This window comes from Gymnogyps californianus, chromosome 24 (genome assembly GCF_018139145.2).
Source record: "Gymnogyps californianus isolate 813 chromosome 24, ASM1813914v2, whole genome shotgun sequence".
Classification (NCBI taxonomy): Eukaryota; Metazoa; Chordata; class Aves; order Accipitriformes; family Cathartidae; genus Gymnogyps; species Gymnogyps californianus.
The window spans coordinates 1028026-1047430 of NC_059494.1; the positions used below are offsets into that span (position 1 = coordinate 1028026).

At 60.7% G+C, this 19405-nt stretch overlaps 2 protein-coding genes across 3 annotated transcripts in view; both read left to right on the forward strand.

The window, feature by feature from the left end:
* Window positions 1–2634: 2634 nt before the first annotated feature.
* On the forward strand, window positions 2635–5975 carry DIRAS1 (DIRAS family GTPase 1). The gene is made up of 2 exons (XM_050910598.1): window positions 2635–2675; window positions 4921–5975. Exon 2 carries the CDS (start codon window positions 4945–4947, stop codon window positions 5539–5541), a length of 597 nt encoding a protein of 198 aa, XP_050766555.1. The 5' UTR covers window positions 2635–2675; window positions 4921–4944; the 3' UTR covers window positions 5542–5975.
* Window positions 5976–10590: 4615 nt separating this feature from the next.
* The window catches only part of GNG7 (G protein subunit gamma 7), a 75660-nt gene continuing 66845 nt past the window's right edge, over window positions 10591–19405 (forward strand). For both annotated transcript variants that reach the window (XR_007767681.1, XM_050910603.1), the window contains exon 1: window positions 10591–10647. The gene's annotated coding sequence lies outside the window, so the exon portion shown is untranslated. The remainder of the gene's footprint in view (window positions 10648–19405) is intronic.

Here is a 19405-nt window from a genome sequence, read left to right on the forward strand (position 1 = left end):
TCTTCCCGCCGCCCTGGGGGTGCTCCCCCGTGCCTGGGGGGGGTGGGGGGTGGTTTATTCACCTGTGAGCGGCAGAGTCCCGGCACTCCTGGGTTGGTTTAGGAGCGGAGAAGGACGAGCCCGATCTGCTGCTCCCAATAAAGGCTCTGGCTTTCTCCCCTGTGTGTCACTTGTTTATTTGAAGCCCCCCGTCGCTCTGCCGGCTGCTCGGTGCCCGGATCACGCGGCAGGCGCACGTGTACATCCCTGAGGTGGGCTAAGCCCCCCGGCAGGCAAACCCCCGGCTGGGCGGCAGCATGGGGCTGCCAGCCGGACCCCCCCCCAGAGCTGTGCCAAGCTCAGAGGGGGAGCACAGGGCCAGGACCCTCCGGCCCTTCCCTTCTCACAGCCCGCTCGGTGTCGGCGTGATTCAGCCCTGCGTGTGCAGCCGCCCCGGCGCAGCCGGCAGCGTCCCCGTTGCGTAAGGCTTGGCAGGGAGCTGGGGACTGAATGAAACGGAGGAGGAGCCGCAGCTAAAATGATCAAGAAAACTCATTCATTTCCTCTAACGAGTAGTATCGGTCGGGCTAATAACGCTGCGGGGGGGACTGCAGGGATGGGGGGGGCTGCCCGGCAGGGTGGCTTTTCATCGGGAGGGGGGCTGCGGCTGCCGGCCCGGGCCCTGTCCCCGAGGGGGAAGGCTGGTGTCCCCCACAGGGCCCGGGGGAGAGGCGGCCATGGCCCCCCCGATCCCGCTGGGCCCGGCAGCGCTTCTCAATGGGATGCGCGTTGACAGCCGCGTGGGTGCCGCGCCACGGCCCCGCTCCTCCGCCGGCAGCTATTAATAGCAGCTGCGGATTTTAATTGCTGCCGCTCAGGAGTGAGCGTGAGTCACGCAGCCCGGCCTGGCAGCGGCCCCTTCGCCGGGCTGGCAGCCCCCGGCCGCGGTCCCCAGCGCCGGCAGGCCCCGACCGTGGCAGGGACCTTCGAGCTCCCGGGGCCCGCGGTCACCTCAAGCTCCAGTCCCCCCATGTCCCCCGTGCCGGCGGTGAGGCAGAGAGCCGGCTTTCCTCCGGCAGCAGAGCCCCGCGGCTCTGGGGGGCTGCGCCTCGGCTGCAGGACCCTCGGAGCGGGAGCCGGCCCCTCTGCGGTGCGGCCTCGCCGGGGACGGTCGGCCCTTGAGCCCGTGCCGCTAAGCTGCTCAGGCCCCAATCCTGCTCAGCTGCAGCGGGAAGCGGGCTGGGGGTCCCATGGCCCCCCCCACCCCGAGTGCCACCCGAGGACCCCCCACCCAGCGTGTCCCCTCGCAGGGGGATTGTAGCCTGGGTGCTGCTGTGAGGAGCAGCTCTGCCCCCAGCCAGGGTCTGTCCCCCCCCCCGGGGTTTTGGGGCTCCTGACCCCGTGGTGCCCAGGGAGGGGACGCTGTGGTTGGTGACAGAGCCCCCGTGGTGCCCCTGCGCGGGCTCCCGGGCCCGTGCTGGCGTGGCACGGTGGCAGCGCAGGCAGCCGTGTCCCCAAAGCCAGACGCCGCTGCCCGGGCCACCCCCACCCTGCCACTGCCTATGCCCTGCCAGCTTGGGGTGTTGGCATCCGTCTGTCCTGTCTGTGTGTCCCTGTGTCCCCTTGTCACCATCGGTGGGTCTCTGTCCCATCCATGTGTCCCTGGGCTGTGCATCCGTGTTCCTCTTCATGTGTGTCTGTGTCCCCACCTGTACCCGTGTCCATGTGTGGTCCCTGTCCATGTGTCCACATGCCTGTCCGTGTGTCCTCATCCCCGTGTATCCCTGTCCGTCTGTCCCTGTCCGTGTGTCCTCATCCCCATGTATCCCTGTCCATGTGTCTCTGTCCGTGCATCCCCATCCTGATGTATCCCTGTCTGTCTGTCCCCATCCCTGTTCGTGTGTCCCCATCCCCATGTGTCCCCATCCCTGTCCATCTGTCCCTGTTCGTGTGTCCCTGTCCGTGTGTCCCTGTCCCTGACCATCTATCCCTGTGTCCCTGTCCCCATCCCTGTCCGTGTGTCCCCATCCCTGTCCATCTATCCCTGTCCATGTGTCCCTGTCCCCATCCCTGTCCGTGTGTCCCCATCCCTGTCCATCTATCCCTGTCCGTGTGTCCCTGTCCCCATCCCTGTCCGTCTGTCCCTATGTGTGTGTCCCTGTCCCCGTCCCTGACCATCTGTCCCTGTCCATGTGTCCCTGTCCCCATCCCTGTCCCTGTCCCCATCCCTGTCCGTCTGTCCCTGTCCCCATCCCCCTGCGTCCCCGTCCCTCTCCGTGTGTCCCTGTCCGTGCATCCCCATCCCGTCTGTCCCTGTCCGTCTGTCCCCATCCCGGTCCCGCCTGGCCCCGCCGCTGCCGCTGCCGCCGCCCCGTCCCGGCGCCGCCCGGGGCTGGGCCCGGGGGTCCGGCGGCCCCGGGCGGGGCGGGCGCGGCGGGCGGGGCCGGCGGCGGGGCGGGATCGGCTCTGCGGCGGCCGCACCGCACCGAGCCGTGCCGAGCCGAGCCGAGCCGTGCCGTGCCGTGCCGAGCCGGCCCCGCCGCACCGCGCCGAGCCGGGCCGAGCCCCGCCGCACCGAACCGAGCCCCGCCGCACCGGGCGGACCGGAGCCGCCGCGCCGGGACCGCCCCGGGCCGGGCCATGCGCTGAGGCCGCCGCGCAGCCCGCAGCCAAGGGCGGATCCCGGGCAGGACACGGTGAGGCGGCGGGCACCGCAATGCGACCGGCGCGGCGGGGAACCGGGGGAAGCCGCCACCGGCGGGGGGGGACGGGGACCGGGGGGTACGCCCGCCAAGGGCAGGGCACGGCTGGGGAGCGGGGCCGGGACCCCGGCCCGGGGCGGTGGGACCCTGATCCCTGCCCCTGCCCGCCATCCTGCCCCTTCTCCTGCCCCTTCTCCTGCCCCCCACCTCCGTCCCGCCCCTGCCTCTGCTCCTCCATCTCCACCCTGCCCCTGCCCTGCCCTCCATCCCGACCCCCAGACCCCCCCACCGGCTGTTTGTCTCCCCCAGTGCTGGGGGTCCGAGTGGGAGGATGCTGGGGGGTGCTGGGGAGGGGGGGGTGCAGAGCCCCCCCCCCCCCCCCGGCAGGATCAGGCCCGGGCTGTGCCCCGAGGGGAGGCCGTGGTCCGGACCCGCAGTCGCAGAGGGCTGTTTGGGGTTGGGGCGCTGCTGGGCACAGGCCACGGGGCCGCTGGGCACCCCCCGGGCGCCGTGAAGGCCCGTCCAGCCCAGTCCCTCGGCCCCAGCACCCCACGCCGTGGCCGTGAGGCCGGGGGTGCTTTCGGCTGCGCCGTGGGCAGGTGGAACGGGCAGGAGCATCGCCAGCCCCGGCCGAGGTTTGGCGTTCCCACGCAGCGGCTCAGCCACGGCCCCTGCTCCGGCCCCGGCCTCCGTGTACCCGCGACGCTTCCGACATGGTGGGATCCAAGGAGCGTTTTTCTGCCCTGTGCCCGGGGAGCCCACGATGGGTCGAGCTCCTTGGGTGCCCGAGGCCGCGGTGATGGGCTCCTTCCCCAGCTCCAAACCCCCTTGCTCGCCTGGCTCTCCAGGCACCAGCCCCTGGCCGGGTGTTTGGGGACGTGCCGGGGTATCGGGGCTGCTTGCGGGATCCGGACCCGCCGGTGCCGCGGGGTGGGGATGCAGCGGCCGTGGGAAGGGGCTGGTTCCCCCAGCGGCGCCCGGGGATGAGGGAGCTGCGGTGCCCGGGGCGGCCGCCGGCACAGGGCTGCCTGAGGTGCTTTGCTGTCCCCCTCTTCCAGGTCTGTTGGTCCCTAAATTGAGGTGGAGGGTGGCGGGAGCGGAGCGGGCTGGGGACAGACCTGACCCCCTCCAGCATCTGCCTGAAGCAGCGCCCAGGGGCCCCCTCCCTCCCCGCTCGTCGCCGTTGGCAGGGCACCTTTCGGAAACCCCGTCCCACGGCAGGTTTAACGGCCCCGAGGCTCCGTGGTGCTCCCGCGTGCGCCGGGGGCACCTCATGGGGCAGAGCTGATGCTGCCATTCCTGTCCTGCAGCAGGGAAACTGAGGCAGGGCCTGGCCGAGGCGATGCCCAGCCTGGGGCTCAGCGTCGCCAGCTCTTCGTGCCCCCTCGTTTCACACCCCGGGGCTGCATCGCTCGGGGGGGGGCACAAGCGGGGACCCTGCCTGGGCCCGTGCATCCCCTGCGAGCGGGCACTGAGGTTTGGCAGCGTGAGGGCGGCCACGGGGGTCTCCGAGCCTGCAGGCCACGAGCCCACAGCCGTGCCACGCTCTCCCCCGGTGCCCACGTCTCTCTGCTCCCCACTGCCTCACCGGAGCAGAGGGATGGCACGGGGCGGCATGGCACAGGGCGGCATGGCACGGGGTAGGACAGGGTGGCACTGGGTGGCAGGGCACAGTGTGGGGTGGCAGGGGGTGGCAGGGCACTGGGCAGCGTGGCAGGCGCCGCGGTCTGTGTGTGAAATGGCACCTCCGTACTCAGCAGCCGCAGCAGCCGCACGTGGGAGAGCCCGGTTGGGGGCTCCGAGTGCCACCGGGTCCCCGCTGGGCTGGCGGCTGCCCCACAGGGCTGCTCCTGCTGTTCCCCGGGGGCTCTGGGGGTCCCACGGGCGCCTGGCATGTGTGTCCGTCCCCCCCAGCACGCTGCCCCGGCAGCCTCGGCCGCAGCTGCTGTGCCGGTGGCCGCGGCTCAGCCATATGGCCACAGCGGGCGGCTGGTAAAAATAGCAAATGCTGCTGCACCCCAGGCGGGTGGCGAGTGCCGTCCTGCCCCGGCCGCCCGGCAAGGGCATCTCAAGGGCACAGGGGGGGCCGGGACCCCCCAGTTGCGTTGGTTTGGTTGGAGCAGGGGGGGCTGCGAGCTGGGGTCGGGGGGGGGGGGGCTGCCCCATTCTCCCCCCAGAGCGGTCCATCCCAAAGCCCCCGCTCCCGGCGTGACGCCTCCCTCTGCCCTCTCCCTTGCAGCGGCGGCAGCATCTCCGGGGCAAGATGCCGGAGCAGAGCAACGACTACCGGGTGGTGGTGTTCGGCGCCGGCGGCGTGGGCAAGAGCTCGCTGGTGCTGCGCTTCGTGAAGGGGACCTTCCGGGACACCTACATCCCCACCATCGAGGACACCTACCGCCAGGTCATCAGCTGCGACAAGAGCGTCTGTACCCTGCAGATCACCGACACCACGGGCAGCCACCAGTTCCCGGCCATGCAGCGCCTCTCCATCTCCAAGGGCCATGCCTTCATCCTCGTCTTCTCCGTCACCAGCAAGCAGTCCCTGGAGGAGCTGAAGCCCATCTACCAGCAGATCGTGCAGATCAAGGGCAGCGTGGAGAGCATCCCCATCATGCTGGTGGGCAACAAGTGCGACGAGACGCAGCGGGAGGTGGAGAGCCGGGAGGGGGAGGCCATGGCCAAGGAGTGGAAATGCGCCTTCATGGAGACCTCGGCCAAGATGAACTACAACGTCAAGGAGCTCTTCCAGGAGCTGCTGAACCTGGAGAAGAGGAGGAACGTGAGCCTCACCATCGACGGGAAGCGCTCCAGCAAGCAGAAGAGGACAGACAAAATCAAGGGGAAGTGCAGCATCATGTAGAGCCCCGGACTGGCCCGCACCCCCCTCTGGTCCCCCCCTCTCCCCCCCCACGGCTGGACGTGGCATCGCAGCGGGGCCGTCCCCTCGTCCTCCGTGCCATCACTGTGACTGTGCGGGGACGCCGCGGCGCACCGGCGGCGTGGGCTGCGCTCGCCCCAGGTCTGGGGGCGAAGACGGGGCGTCCCACCGAGCTGAGGGATGCTCGACCGCCCCGCACCCGGCACAACGGGACCGGGGACACGCGGCCGGGCACCGCCGGGGAGCACACGGACGCACGCACCCCCACCCACACGCTCTGCGGCACAACCGGCGGCACCGGCCGGTCCCCGTCCCCGTCCCCTCCCCGGCGGGGGAGCCCACGTCGGTCCTCGTGGGTGGGAAGGACGGTGCAACGTGGGGGTGTCGGTGTCACCCTTGGGGACAGTCACACGCGTCCCAGGCCCCCCCCCCGCGCCCCCGTCCCCACGCCATAGCGCTCTGCTCCTGCAGGCAGAGCCCGGGGCGGGAGCAGCCCCCGCACGGTGCCCGCTGTCCCCGAGCCCCCAGCCCCGTCCTGGCACCGTGGCCCCTCCTGTCCCCGCAGCCCCGAGCCCCCAGCCCGTCCCGGTGCCGCAGCCCGGAGCCGCCAGCCCAAGCACAAAGCATCGGGTCCGAGGGAGGTCCTGACCCAGCACAATCCTGGTGAGCTCCGGCGGGAGACCCCCGGCCCCGCCGCCAGCCGGGCACCCCCCCCTCCACCTCAAACCCCCCGCTGCCCCCTTCCCGCACAGGATGAGCCCCGATGCCGCGGTGATGGGCACTGCTGCTCCCTGCCGCAGTGCCCCGCCGGCAGTCAGCATCCCTCCGCTCCCGCAGAGTCCCTGCTATGGGGTGGCCTGGCCCCACACCCCGGGGACCCCCAATACCCCCCCAGCTCTGGTGCAGCCCTGCTTGTTCCCCCCCCCCCAGCCGGAGCGGGGCCCCCCCGCGCTGTCACCAGCCCCTCATCCCAGCGGGGTTTGTCCCCTCGCTCCGGCCCCGCTCTCCCTTCGCTGGGGCCCCTGGGGCTGTCCCCGAGGGGGTGTCCCCGAGGGGGTGTCCCCGGGCAGGCTGGGCCCCCGCGCTGCGCCCAGCTCCCCGCATCCCCGGCTTTTTACAACACGACCCGAGCGCCCAGGGGACAAGGTGACGTTACGATGTAGCCTTTATTCTAGAAATAGTCTTCCTTCAATAAAGAGATGAGAAATGCTCCTGCGTCCCCGCGGAGCAGCACCCGGCCGGGGGCTCGGGACCACGCGGGGTGGGGGGGGGGGGCCACGGCTCGGCCCGAAGGGGGTGAAAGGAGGGATGGGGGTGCGTGCATGTGCATGCGTGCGCAGGTGTGGGCACGCGTGTGCACATCTGCACGCGTGACGGTGTGCATGCACAGGTGCGGGCACACGGTGCACGCGCAAGCACACGCACGCATGTACGAGCATCTGCGCCAATGCACATGCACATACCGCGTGCACGCACGTGCCATACCGTGTGCACACGTGTGTGCCTGCATGACCGTGCGCCCCGGCAGCCCCCCGCCGCCGGTGGGTGCCCCCCACCCCTCGCTGCCAGCGCAGGCTGGCGTCCCCGTGGGGAGGGGGTGGGAGCGCGGTGCGTGCGTCATCATGCCTGTTGCCATGGAAACCATCTGCTCCCCGGGCGCGGGAGCCGCGTGGGCACGCGGGCGCGGGCGGGGGGGCGGCGGGGGGAGCGGGGCTGCCGCAGGCTGCAAGGGCCTTGGCAAGGGCACGGCTCCGTGGGGACATCACGGCTCCGTGGGGACATCACAGCTCTGTGGGGATGGTCACGGCTCAGTGGGGATGGTCACGGCTCTGCCGGGATGGCTGTGGCTCCGCCAGGATAGTCACAGGTCCCTGGGGACAGTCACGGCTCCGTGGGTTGGCCACAGCTCCGCCGGGATAGTCACAGGTCCCTGGGGACGCTCAGAGCTCCGTGGGGACAGTCGCAGCTCCGCAGGGATGTCGCAGCTCCGCAGGGATGTCGCGGCTCCACAGGGATGTCACGGCTCCCTGGCACTGGACCATGGGAACCGCTCCTGTCCCCACGTCCCTCCCGTGGGCTGGGGGCAGCCGGGACCTTTGGTGGGCACCAGGGCAGGAGGGTGGGACGGACACACGTGGGTGCAGGGACGCTTGGTGCTGGTCCCCACCCACTGGGACCCCCAGGGCCCCCCCGGGGCTGCGGAGAGGGGGGGCGGCCCCCCTGGGCACTGTCACACCAAAACTCAGGTCTCCTGCACCGAGACAGCCCCGGTGTTTACAGCGGCTCTGCAACGCCTTCAGCTTGGGGACGGAAAACCTCTGCCCCGCCATTCCCGGGTCTCCCGTCCCCACCTCTGTCCCCCCCTTCTGTCCCCCCACTGTCCCCCCACCCTGGCCAGTGCAGATGGGGACCCGTGCCCGTCGAGTCACCACGGAGCAGGAGAGGCTCTCTGGGGGGACCACGGTCCTGCTGCAGCGTGGGGTGTCCCTTGAGATGCTCCGGGGGATGTCCCTCATGGTGCTCCTTGGGATGTCCATCAGGATGTCCCTTGGGATGTCCCTAGGGATGCTCTTGCTCTCAGAGAAGGCCACTTGCTCCCAGGAGGGTCTGGGTGGCTCTGACCACCGCAGCCCCCCCATGCCCAAGCCTGGCACGCAGCAGCCGTCAGACCACCCGGGCCGGGGGCACCCTGAGCCCCCCAAAACCCGCAGCCGGGAGCCCGGCCAGGCAGCGGCGCAGGATCGAGGTGGATGATCCTCGCAGGGCGCCTGGCGCTTCCCCCGGGCCCGGGGTTTTAAACAAGCCGTTCCTGAGCGTTAATTAGCAAGTGGCGGGATGAGCCGCGGTGCAGCCGTTTCCCGTCGCTCCCCCAGCCGATGAGGAGCCGTCGCTGCAGCTCGCGGCCGTAAAAATGCTTAAAAACCACAAATCCAGCATTTGGGACCCAAAACAGCTCCTGGCACCATGCATCACGCCAGGAGCTGGTGGCTGGGTGGGACGTGGTCCCTCGTGTCCCCCTCCCATGGAGGGCGGCAGCGGGAGGCTCCTGGCAGCGCTCGTGGCCCTTGCACCCCTCGAGGCGCCGGCCCAAAGCTGGGGGGGTTCCCCCCGCGCCCCGGCGTGTGCCCGGTGCAGCCCCATCTGCGGCTGAAGTGGCTTATAACACCGCGGGCGAGGGCATATGGGAGCAAACTGGATTAGGAGAAAAATCAGCCTTCTTCCCGCTAACAGGATTATTGGGTTTTCAGCCCAGCCTCGGCACAGCCGCCGGCGAGGGCTGGCGTGCGCCCGGCAGCGGGGCCACGTCCCCCCGGGGTGGGGGGAGCCGGCGGGGACAGCCCAGACCTGGCATTTCTCCATCTCAGTTCACGCTGGGATTGGAGCTGCAACTGGTGCATACTGGTGTGGCCGTGCCGCAGGCCGGCACAGCACTGGGATGTGCTGGGAAGCGCTGCCAGGGAGCAATGGCTGCAGCCCCTCCTGCCCCGGGGACGTGGCTCCATCCTCCCATGGTGACTCCCGTGGGGGACACCAGGCCCCCCTCGCCCCACTGGCACTGCAGCCGGGAGCCAGGCACCACCGGGACCCGGCCGGCCACGCTCGCCCTGTGCCGGCGGCAGCTGGGGGAATCAAAGCCTCGATTCACGGCCGAGCCGGGCCGGGGAGCGTGATTTCCTGCTCCCCCGGCGCCGCCAGCGTGACTCCCGCCCGCTGCTGATTCATCCCCCTGGATTTTCCCCTTGCTGCACAGGGAGAGCAGCTCCGCTGGGGCCCGGGGCGGGGGGAGACCGGGGCTGCAGCCCCCTGGCACGCAGGGCTGGGCAGAGCCCACCCTGTCCCAGTGTAAGCTAGAGCAGCCCCAGGACTGCTGCACCTGGGGCCAGAGCAGTGGGGAGAGCCGGGGGGGACAGCAGGGTGGGGGGCTCTGCCCAGGGGCATGGCCCCATCCTCTCGCCCCCACCCCATGGGCTGCCGGGCACTGCTGCCCCCGGGCTGGAAAGGCTCTGCCCGGGGAGCTCGGGGGGTTTGGGGCACCCCGAGTCCCGCAGCAGGGTGGCGGAGGGGGTTTCCAGGCCGGCCAGCGGCTCTGCCCCCCCGTGCTGGAAAGGGAAGGGGAGGTTTAAAGCGATGGGCGGCTCAGAGCAAGGAGGGGACCCGGCAGCGGCGTCCTGCGGCTCTTCCTCTCCCCGGCTGGCCAGGGACCAGCGGCCACGCAGCCGTCGGGGGTCCCAGGTGGGCACGGGAGGCAGTGGCAGGAGGGGACCCGGGGGCGAGGCCACGCGCGGGTTCCCTGGGCTGCGTCCAGGAGATGAGGTCCCGTGCCAGGCTCTGCCGTGGCAGTGCCGGGACACTCCGCGTGCCGTGCCCCCCACCACAGGCCCGTTACAGCCCACCCGGCCGGCCGTGCTGCATGGTGGGGGATAACGCCGCGGCCGGGGGTGCCCGTGGAGCATCGCCCCCACCGCGTGTCCCCACCCCGGGGCTGGGCAGGGCTGCAGGGACAGCGGGCAGCGCAGCACCCCGATTTTTTTGGGGGTGCCCTGGGGTCTCGCGGGGGCACGACCAGGCTGCACTGAGGGCTCTGGGGGGCGGAGCAGACCGGGGGATCCGGGAGGAACCGGGGGGGGGGGTCCCGGGGATCCCGGGGCTGCGGGGGGTCCCGGTGCCTCGCGCCCCGGGCGCCACGTGCCGCCGCAGCGCGCGCCCCCTCCCCGCAGCGACCCGCTCATTAATATTAATAAGATATTTACCGGCGGCCGCCCTTTCCCCCGCCCCGCACGCTGACTGGCTGTCAAGCCCGCCGCTCCGCCACCGGCCCCGCCCCTTCACCGCCCTCCCTCCGCGCCGCCGTCACAACCGAACCTGGCGGCCGCACCCAGCCCCTCCTCCCCGCCGGGCCGCCCCCTGAGCGCCCCGCGGCGCCAGCGCCCATTGGCGGGAGGCGCTGCCAGTCGGGTGAAGGGGCGGGGCCAGCTCTGCCCGCGCCCGGCCGGGGCTGGGCAGCAGGGTGCGTTGCGCGGCGGCGCTGGTGTCTGAGGCGGCGGCTCCGCTCCTCCGCCCCTCGGTGCCCCGGCCCCGCCGAGACCGGTGAGGAGCCGCCCGCGCCGCCGGGACTGGCGGGGGGAGTTGGGGGGGGGGGGGCGATCTCCAGCGAGCGGGTGGGGACGGCCAGCGCAGGCCGCGGCCTGGCGGAGCCCCCAGCACAGCCCAGCTCAGCCCGGCCCGGCCCTGCCCGGGGCCCCTCGCGGCCCGCTGCGGCCCGGGCGGCGGGGCCTGGCGGGGCTGGGTGAGGCGCGCCCGGGGCGGCTCGGGGAGGGTCGTGAGGGGGGCCCTGAGCAGGGCGAGAGGGGCGGTGGGGGCGAGCGAGGCGATGGGGATGGGAGTGAGGGTCCTGAGGGGCCGGGGGGGATCCTGGGGCTGCAGGTGAAGGAGTTGGGGGTGAGGGGGCCACAGGGCGGGGGCTGGGGGCCAAAGGGGGGCTGGGGTCAGAGGTGGTAGGGTGAGGGGGCTGTGGGGGTGCTGGGGCCGTGAGGGTTTGGGGCTGGCAGTGAGGGGCGCCTGGGCTGGTGGAGGGGGGTGCTGGGGGCTGGGGAGGGTGCTGGCCCCGGGGGTGGAGGGGTTGGGAGGCCCTGGGGGTGCTGGGAATCCCGTGGGGTACGAGGGGTGAGTTGGGCTGGAGTGACGGGGTTAGGAGGGTGCTGGGGTCCTGGGGTACAGGGCTGGGAGAAGGGGAACCCCTGGGCAGGTCAGAGGGGGAGGCTGGGGGTAGGAGGGTGGGCTGGGGTGGGGTTTAAGAGGCCCTGGGGGGAGGCAAGGAGGGCCCTGGGGGTGCTGGAGCTTGTGGTGGAGGGGTGAAGGACAGGGATGAGCAGCTGAGAGAGTATCTGATGGGGATCACAGGGCGCTGGTGGGCCGGGGGGTATAATTTCTGCATGAGGATCAGCGTGAGGAGGCGATCTGGGGGTGTGTTTGGGGATGGATGCAGAGAGGGGGGCTGTGCTGTATTGTGGTGGGGTCCCCGAGGTCTTTGGGTGAGCTGCAGCGGGAGGGTGTTGGGTGAAAGGAGCTGTTGTGACGGAGGTGGGGGGCAGCGGGGTGTCTCGGGCTTTTGGGTGGATGAGGTGAGAGGGGGTAATTGTAATCAATGAGAGACACAGTTCAGCGCCAGCTTGATTTGGAAGTTGGGTGACTTAACGGGGAATGGGTCTAGACCCTCTTTTGGGGTATAAAAGGAGGTTGGGAAGCTTGTGAGAAGGTCTGATATCACATAATCTACTTGTTTTTTTTCTGTGCGTGAGTTAACGGTGGGTTGATGTAGAGAGGTTGTGGAGAGAAGGGGAAAATAGCTGGAGGAGTTGATGGCTGGTGAAGGATAGTAATGGTAACCTGCCCGTTCTGGGCAGTACTTTGGAGGCATTAGGGAATTGTAGTGTACGGGTTATATAAAGGAGGAGTAGCTGCAGTATCTGGATTTTCTGTATTACTGAGGTAGAGCGGAGTAGAGGAGATAAGTGGGTGCCGCAGACAAAGAGAGAAATCTGTCTTCTCCTCATTTCTAAGTAGAAGTGTGGAATGAAAAGCCAGGTGTCCTTTCGGAGGTTAAGGAAGGGAAGTCGTGTGTGTAGGTAAGCAGGGACTGGAAGGTGTCACGGTGCCTGGTTCGGGAGCTGGAGCTGGGTACCTGATCTCTGCAGCTCATTTTCTTCGACAGTGCTGGAGCAGGTGAATGGGATTTACCTCTGTACTGGGCCATCGCCATCAGGTGTGGCCTTAAATAAAAGCCAAATGGACTGTGATAGAGCTGCATTCTGCTCTAAGATACGTTCTCTGTTACTGCTTGTAAATGAGGCAAGAAGTTATTGTGGCTTTTAAGGTGCTGAATTATCTTTAATAGGTTTTGGGTTTTTTGGGGGGAAAACTGACAACCTTCAGGTTTGTTTATAGCTGTGGGCTTCTTGTAAAACTGACCCGGACAAGTACAACTGCGGTGATTACTACCAGGAGAAAAGCTGGGTTGTGGTAGACCACAGAAGTCAGTAACTTGATATTTATTCCGAGTCTGTAAGTAAACTTGAGGCCTTTTAGGTAATTGCTTGGTTTTCTTAACATACTGCTTTTCAGAGACTACTTGCTTCTCAAGCACGTAGTACTGAAGTCAGACCTTCATCCTTTAGAGGTTTTGCATGTCTTTATCTTTTCTGCTGTGTGGGACATCCCATTGTGTGCAGGCAGGTGAGCTGATCGCTGCTGGTTTGGGTTCCAAGTCAGCTGCATGATCATAAAGCAAATGCACGGGAGCTCTGTGACTACGTAGCACCGTTTATCATGTGCTGGTTATAGCCAGTATGGGGGAAAACGCACCAAAAAAGCTGGATCAATATGTTTAAATAGAGCTTATTGTCTGAGAGGTTTTCTTCTGCCATCTGTAGCTGTGAAACAAATGGAAATAGCTCTTTTGTGTGGCTGGAGTATTGTTGTGGATTTTAATGATTTACACAGGAGGCACATTTCAACGTATCTACCAGTTTTCCTTCTGTATCCATCTTATCCCTGGATATAGTATTTAACTGGTATTACTTAAGGTAATTAATGCTTTTTGAAATCGAGAGTTATCTTAGGAAGGCATTATCCCTCTTTGAAGGTAGGGGAATGGCAGCACACCAGGAGACTGACTTCTCTTGGTTCAAACGGGCAAGAAGAATAATTCAGTGGCCGGGAGAGGAGCGTGTGACTCGGGAGACGTAGGTTTGTCCTCTGCTCATCACACTTCCCCTGTGGCCTGCCCAACTTCTGCCTTCCTGCCTTATTTCCTTATCTGCAAAATGGAGATAACTGCTCTGCCCTACCTCATGCGCTGGGAGGTTGTCGTGCCCTGAAGTTCGTTAGCGTAACGAGGCCAGTGCCCGGCTCCCGACCTGCCATCCTGCTGCTTGTCCCTGGACTTGGCTCCAGAGGAACTAGACACTCTGCCCTTCGGAAAACGCCGATTTTTATTGCTGGTAACTGCTGTTCTCCTCTTCCTTGTGTGCGAGTAAGGCAGTAGAAGTTGTTGCTGTCAGTGACGGGGAATCGTGGCTCTCCCTGCCAGAAGTCGTCCCGTTAGCGCAGCGGTTAGTCTGCGGAGCTGTGGGGCTGGCCAAGCGCCAGCGCCTAACTAATTGCCCTTAGAATGCTCTGGTTTGTGTAGGGCTTGAAGTAGCCGCTTGTCCACTCGCCAGCGGCTGGGGGAAGTTTTTTTCTGACGTCTTCGGGAGGAGGTGGTGAACGGCAGAACTCGAGCTGTCACTTAAAAAAAAAAAATCACCTTCCTGCTCTTTCAGCTGTGAAGATTAGCTCGGCTTGGAAAGATCAGGTAGTTCGGTTGTCTTGAGTCTGTAGACCCCAACGCAGCTCTGAACTTGCAAGAGTTTGCTAGCTGCTCTTCCAAACGCTGTGGGTAGCAGTGAAGCTGGGGAGAGGGACGGCAATCCTGCTGTGCTGTAGGAAGGCCGTGGGTGGATGACCCAAAAATGATGGCTGCATAAAAAGCAGGGTAAAGGTTTGTAATGGTTTGAGGATTCTTGCACAGGGAGGGTAGAGCGAGAGGAAAAAGGGTTTTATAAGATACTGCATCTCTACCAACGTAACAGCGGGTATGGTTTGAAGTCAGGTACCCGCTGTGGCTACGGCGCTGGTTTGCTTGGGTGGCTGGTAGATCCAGTGTTGGTTTCCCCATCTTTATGAGAAGTCAAAGGAATTGAGATGCAAAGGTCTAATAGTTGAACTTTGAGGTGGAAAGCTCTCTATAACTGCTCAAATATCACTCAGATTACTTAATTGGTTTAGCCACGGACCAGAAATCCTTCCGTGGGATCCTGTGCATATAGCGAGTTTCAGAATTTCACAGTTGTAGCGTCTCTGACTTCTCTGGACAGTGTGTGTCGGTTAGTTCTTCTCGCCTGTTGCCAGATTATGTGATATATTATCTTTCGCTGTTATGGGTTTCCTAGCTTGATGTGCAGAATGTAGAAGAAATTAAATTGGGAAGCGAACAAAAGTAAAAGAAAATGTAAATCCAGTTCCCTCCTGCTGTGTGGTCTGACCATCGTCGCAATAAGGACAAACCAGCAAAACTGGAGAGCGCTTTTTTTAAAAATTAATTTGTCTTAGATTCACCCACTTAGTTTGTATTTAAAAACAAATTGCTGGAACTTACGGAGTACAGAGAACTGGAAGAGCCAGACCTTGCTTTTGGGTACCAGCTGGAAGCGTCTGGTTTTGGTGGCCTTGTACGTGTGTAAGCAATGGGCAGTTTGCTTCAGACGGCTCTGCTCCGTCCCTCGGCGTTAGCTCCAGCCATACAGATTTTACTGCTGTCACATGTAAGAGTCCCCTGTTGTCATCTGCTCGCTTCTGCTTCGTTCTGCTAAAAGGCCCTTTATTAAAATACCAGAACAAGTAGGCCATTGTGCAACACAACCGTGTTTTCATTTTAAACACTATTTCTGAAAGTGAAAGTTGCTCACAACAGTCTCAAGTTTCTCGTACGTAAATTTTCTCTCCAGTGAACCCATCAATTCGATAAACGCTTTAAAATGTTCTTTGTATTGCGCAATTGTGCCGACTGCTGTTGTCCTTCCTGCTGCTGCTCCTCCAAAATACCTGAAAAGCCACCAACTAACTTAAAAACCAGCTAAAAGTGGTCATGACATCGAATTTGTTTGAAAAGGCTGAATAGAGTGATCCACAGCTAATTCTTGATGCTGGTGGTGTTCAGCGCAAGCGGCTGTTGTGCGAGAGGAGCAGTTCTTCAGCTGAAGTATGTTTAATCTTTGTTTTAAGGGGTGTAGGAGCTGGATTTTTCCTGGGAATGAGTTATGAATTCAGCTGATGTTTCAAACTTGAACATGCTTGAAATCTGCAGGAGTTTTGGATTAGTTTTTTGTTAAATGGGTGGGTAGGGATTGGCTGTGACGTTAAAAAAAAAAAAAAAGGAGGAAATTCGGGCACAGTGTTAATGCTGAGACACAAAACAGGAAATTTAGTTAAGGATTATGGTTTTTTCGTAATTTATTTTATGTTTTTCCCCCTTCCTTCTAACAGACAAGAAAAAGTTTTAAAGTACTCCAGCCTGTGTTGGTTCTGTATAACTGAAAACGCTTCCGAATTTGCAGTTAAAGATATATTTTTTTTAATGGACTTTTAAGAAGCTGTAAAAGCTGAGAAACCTCAGTAACTCCTGCTTTGTTTTATTTTCATTCTACAGAAAGAGGGGAAAAAAAGCTAGAAAACAGGCTGTGTAAGAGCAATTTTAAAAATATCTCATTCCTAATGTGAATGTACGAGGAGCGAAATCGGGTCTGGCCTGAAGCCAGCGTTAGGACTGTGGGCCCGGGGATGGTGGAAGGGTGTTTCTCCTCCCGACACCTCCCCGGTCCCGCTCAGGTGGCAGCGTGGAGATGACAGCCTCCTCTCCCGGCTCCGGGGAGCAGCCGGCAAGCGAGACTGACATTCTGCTCATGTTCTCCAAGAGCTTCCCCCCCTGCCCCCGCAACTTATCCCCTTCAGAAAAAATAAATCTATTTTTAAATCTATAGAATAGTTTGGGGGTTTTTTTGAGCCCTGAAGGCTTTTTGTCCATTTCTGCTTCATCTGCTATTAGAAAAATGCACAAGGTCTAAATGTTTCTGATGTGTTTTAACCCTTTGCAGCTTGTCCTCAGATTTTTCTGCTGCAGTTCTGAAACTACAGAAGAATTTCTCTGTAGACATACTGCAGAAACTGCTTTTAGGAGGTTATTCCTGCTGTAGTCATGGTTATTCTCATTTCCTCCAGTCTAAGGGTAACTTCTTTTTTTTTTTTTTTTTTTTTTTTGCTGGCAAAGGATCAGTGTTTATGCTCGATAAATCATGACGTATCACAGCTTCTCTTTTCAGTTACTCGCTATGAATTATGGTACAATTCCCAAACACAAATGTTGTGAATTTAATGTTACTATGCAACTTTTCTATTGGGAGGGGGAAATAAAAAAAAGGCCTGAGAGGCTCTTTTTCTTTTCCTTTTTTTAAAGAAAGATCCTTAGTTAAGGCCAAGAAATTTGACCTTTTTGCTTCTAACTTTGGAATCATGTCCGTAAGTGTAATCTTAGCAGTGGATCCTCTTCTGGCCGGTGTGGGATTGGAGCGTGTGTGCGCGGTGGTGCTGGGTGTCAGAGCAGACAGCTCCAGGTAACGTGTTTCCAATGATTAAAAGGAACTGGCATCATTTTCAAGGAGCATCACACTCGTTGTGTCTTGGGCGAAATGTTGGGAAACCATTTTTCCTGTAACCCACGAGTGTTGTGAGTGCCTGCGGTGGCTCCGACGGAAAGCTTGTGTTACGCTAGTGTCAGGCGGGTTTAATTGCCGCTAATCCCAATTAAACGTTGTCGTCATTCCTGTGTGAATCGCGTATGGAGTTACGCTGTTGATCTTGACCCATTGGCTTCCATCCTTGTAACATACTGACTGGTAAATCTTGAAACAAAAGTGGTGCTGATCATCCGGAAGGGTATAAAATGAGTTTTTTGCAAAGTACATGTTAAAGCTAGTAAATGGAAGTGCCTGGAACCAGCACATTTTCTGCATAAGGACTGGAACTGTAGCTTAGAAATGGGGAAATAAATATTCAGTAAATCATATTCTTTATATGAGATTTTTGAAGGTATCATTTTTGAAAAGAAGGGAAGGATGAGAAGAATGTACTAAAAGAAAGAAATATGATCTAGCAGTTGAGAGCAGGTCGGTGTCCTGTAAGACTAAGAATGGAATGAAGTTTGGAGATGCAACTGTGCAAGACTGGAAATTCAAGTGTTGATGGTCTTTAAACGTGTTTTTTCATGTGGTCAGGAAATCACTAAGCTTAATTTCGTTGGTTTGGTTTGTTGGTTTCGTGGGTGTTTGCTGGTAGAGAAGGAACAGAGGAAATGTGTAAATGAAGAGGACCCTTCACCTTGTGCTCTAGTCGCGGTCTTGAGTCAGGTGAAGATAACTGCAGGTAGGATGGAATTAGATGCTCGTTGGTACAATGATTTACTGTTTGTTACAAACAGGACCTGGAGATTGTTTTCGGGTGAATGTGACTGTAAGAAAAGCTCTCAGAGGAGTGTAAAAGTACTTGGAAATAAACTGACCTCTGATCATGTCTTTCTCTTCCAATTTATAACCCTGTACTGCTTTGCCTACAAATGGTTTCCAGAACCGCTTGTTTTTCAGAAAATGGGTGTCTGACCCTCAGTAGACATGTAAGTGCTGTCAGTTTGGATCAGGTGTGTTTAGTTTGAGGTGGGACTGTGCAGCATGCCAGTCTTTTGGGAAACAAACTGATGATTCAAACATACTCAGTAGACATTCAGGCACAGTCAGCAGTGTGAACACGGGTATCTCTTTATCTCTCGAGTTTCTCCTGCAGCCCGTTTTACTAAGTTGAGTTTGGCTCCTAGCGCTCCAGCATCCATCTGAAAGAGCTGCTTCAGGCTGTACTGTGCGTTCCCTGCTCGTTTGAATGAATTCATGTTTCCTGGTGCCATGATGCTGGTTGTGTCGGGAAGCGAGCTATAGAAAGCGTGTCCCCAGGAAGAGCTGCAGGAGCAACGGGTGGGTTTCTCTAATTCCATTTTGGTGAGTCCGCAGACTGTTCTTTGCGTGTTAAAGCGTAAATCCCACCCTGCGCTCTGAAGGGGCTCGCTGCAAATATCTTTCTGGGAAAGGCAGCAAAATCCCATGTTTTCTGCTGATTTACACTGCAGAGGTGCAATGCCAAATTCATTTGTCAGTGCTCAAATATATGGCGCTATGGTCCCTTGTAGAAACTCGTCGAGCTTAGAGCATTTGCTTTAAAGACTGACCTATTAGTGCATGTGATAAATAGCACATATGCTTTGTAAGGCCGTCGACAGAAATATATGCAGCATTTTTGACATAGGACACTGGGGTGAAAAAAAGGATTTCACATTTGTTAGTACCGATATAACAGGAGCTGTTGCAAGTGACAGCAGTAGCTCTGTGCTCGCAGCATACCAATGCAGATGGAACTGGTTGGTTGCCAGATATTAGTCATGGGGCACACCTACTTTGGAAGAGTAGCCTGTGGGTTTAGAGAAGTAATTATTTTCTAACAGCCCTGTGGGGCACAAGCAATTCAGCTTATGGAGGACAAGGAAGGGCTTGCTCCAGAATGTTAGTTAAAAAATTGTGTGCATATGAGCTGCAGCTGGTGACGACTTGACTAGAATTTAATTTGTCCAGGCATTGTTCATTACAGGCGTCATGGAAGACACGAGCTTCTGAAGGCTGAAACAATTGCTGACCTGATACAGCTTTTGTGGCTAATTGCAATGGAAGTCGGATCACGAGAGCTGGGGTGGGCAGCCTTTCAACTTGTGCAGGGAAGAAGCTGAACTGCTCTGATTTCAGACCTTCTGGTAGATCGTCCAGCTTAGCCCTTCATCTTGCAGAGTGGGCTGCTTGTAGCAATTAAAGGCTCTCTGCGTTAGGGACCTTAGGGTGAGCGACCGAGAGCAGCTCTAGCTGAGCTGCAGTGCTTGCACAGGTCAATATTAATCTTAAAGAAGTCAGCGCTTCTGACTGATCACAAAATTCTTCTTTCTCTGATTGCTAATTAGATGGTTAACATTCTTTGCCTTATTATCCCACCCTCAGCTTTTCTTTCTGGGGATCTAGGTTGACACTTTCTAGAGGCTCCTAAGGAGCAGTTAACTCTTACATTTCTTAAGCAGTCTAAAAACAACCTGCTCTTTTGGTGCATGTTTGTGCAAAGTATTTGTGGTGCATATGTGTGAAAAACAAAATTATATGCTCTAGATTTA

Coding starts and splice junctions, on each gene's coding strand:
- DIRAS1 (XM_050910598.1), top strand. CDS start 4,945: ATGCCGGAGCAGAGCAACGACTACCGGGTGGTGGTGTTCGGCGCCGGC.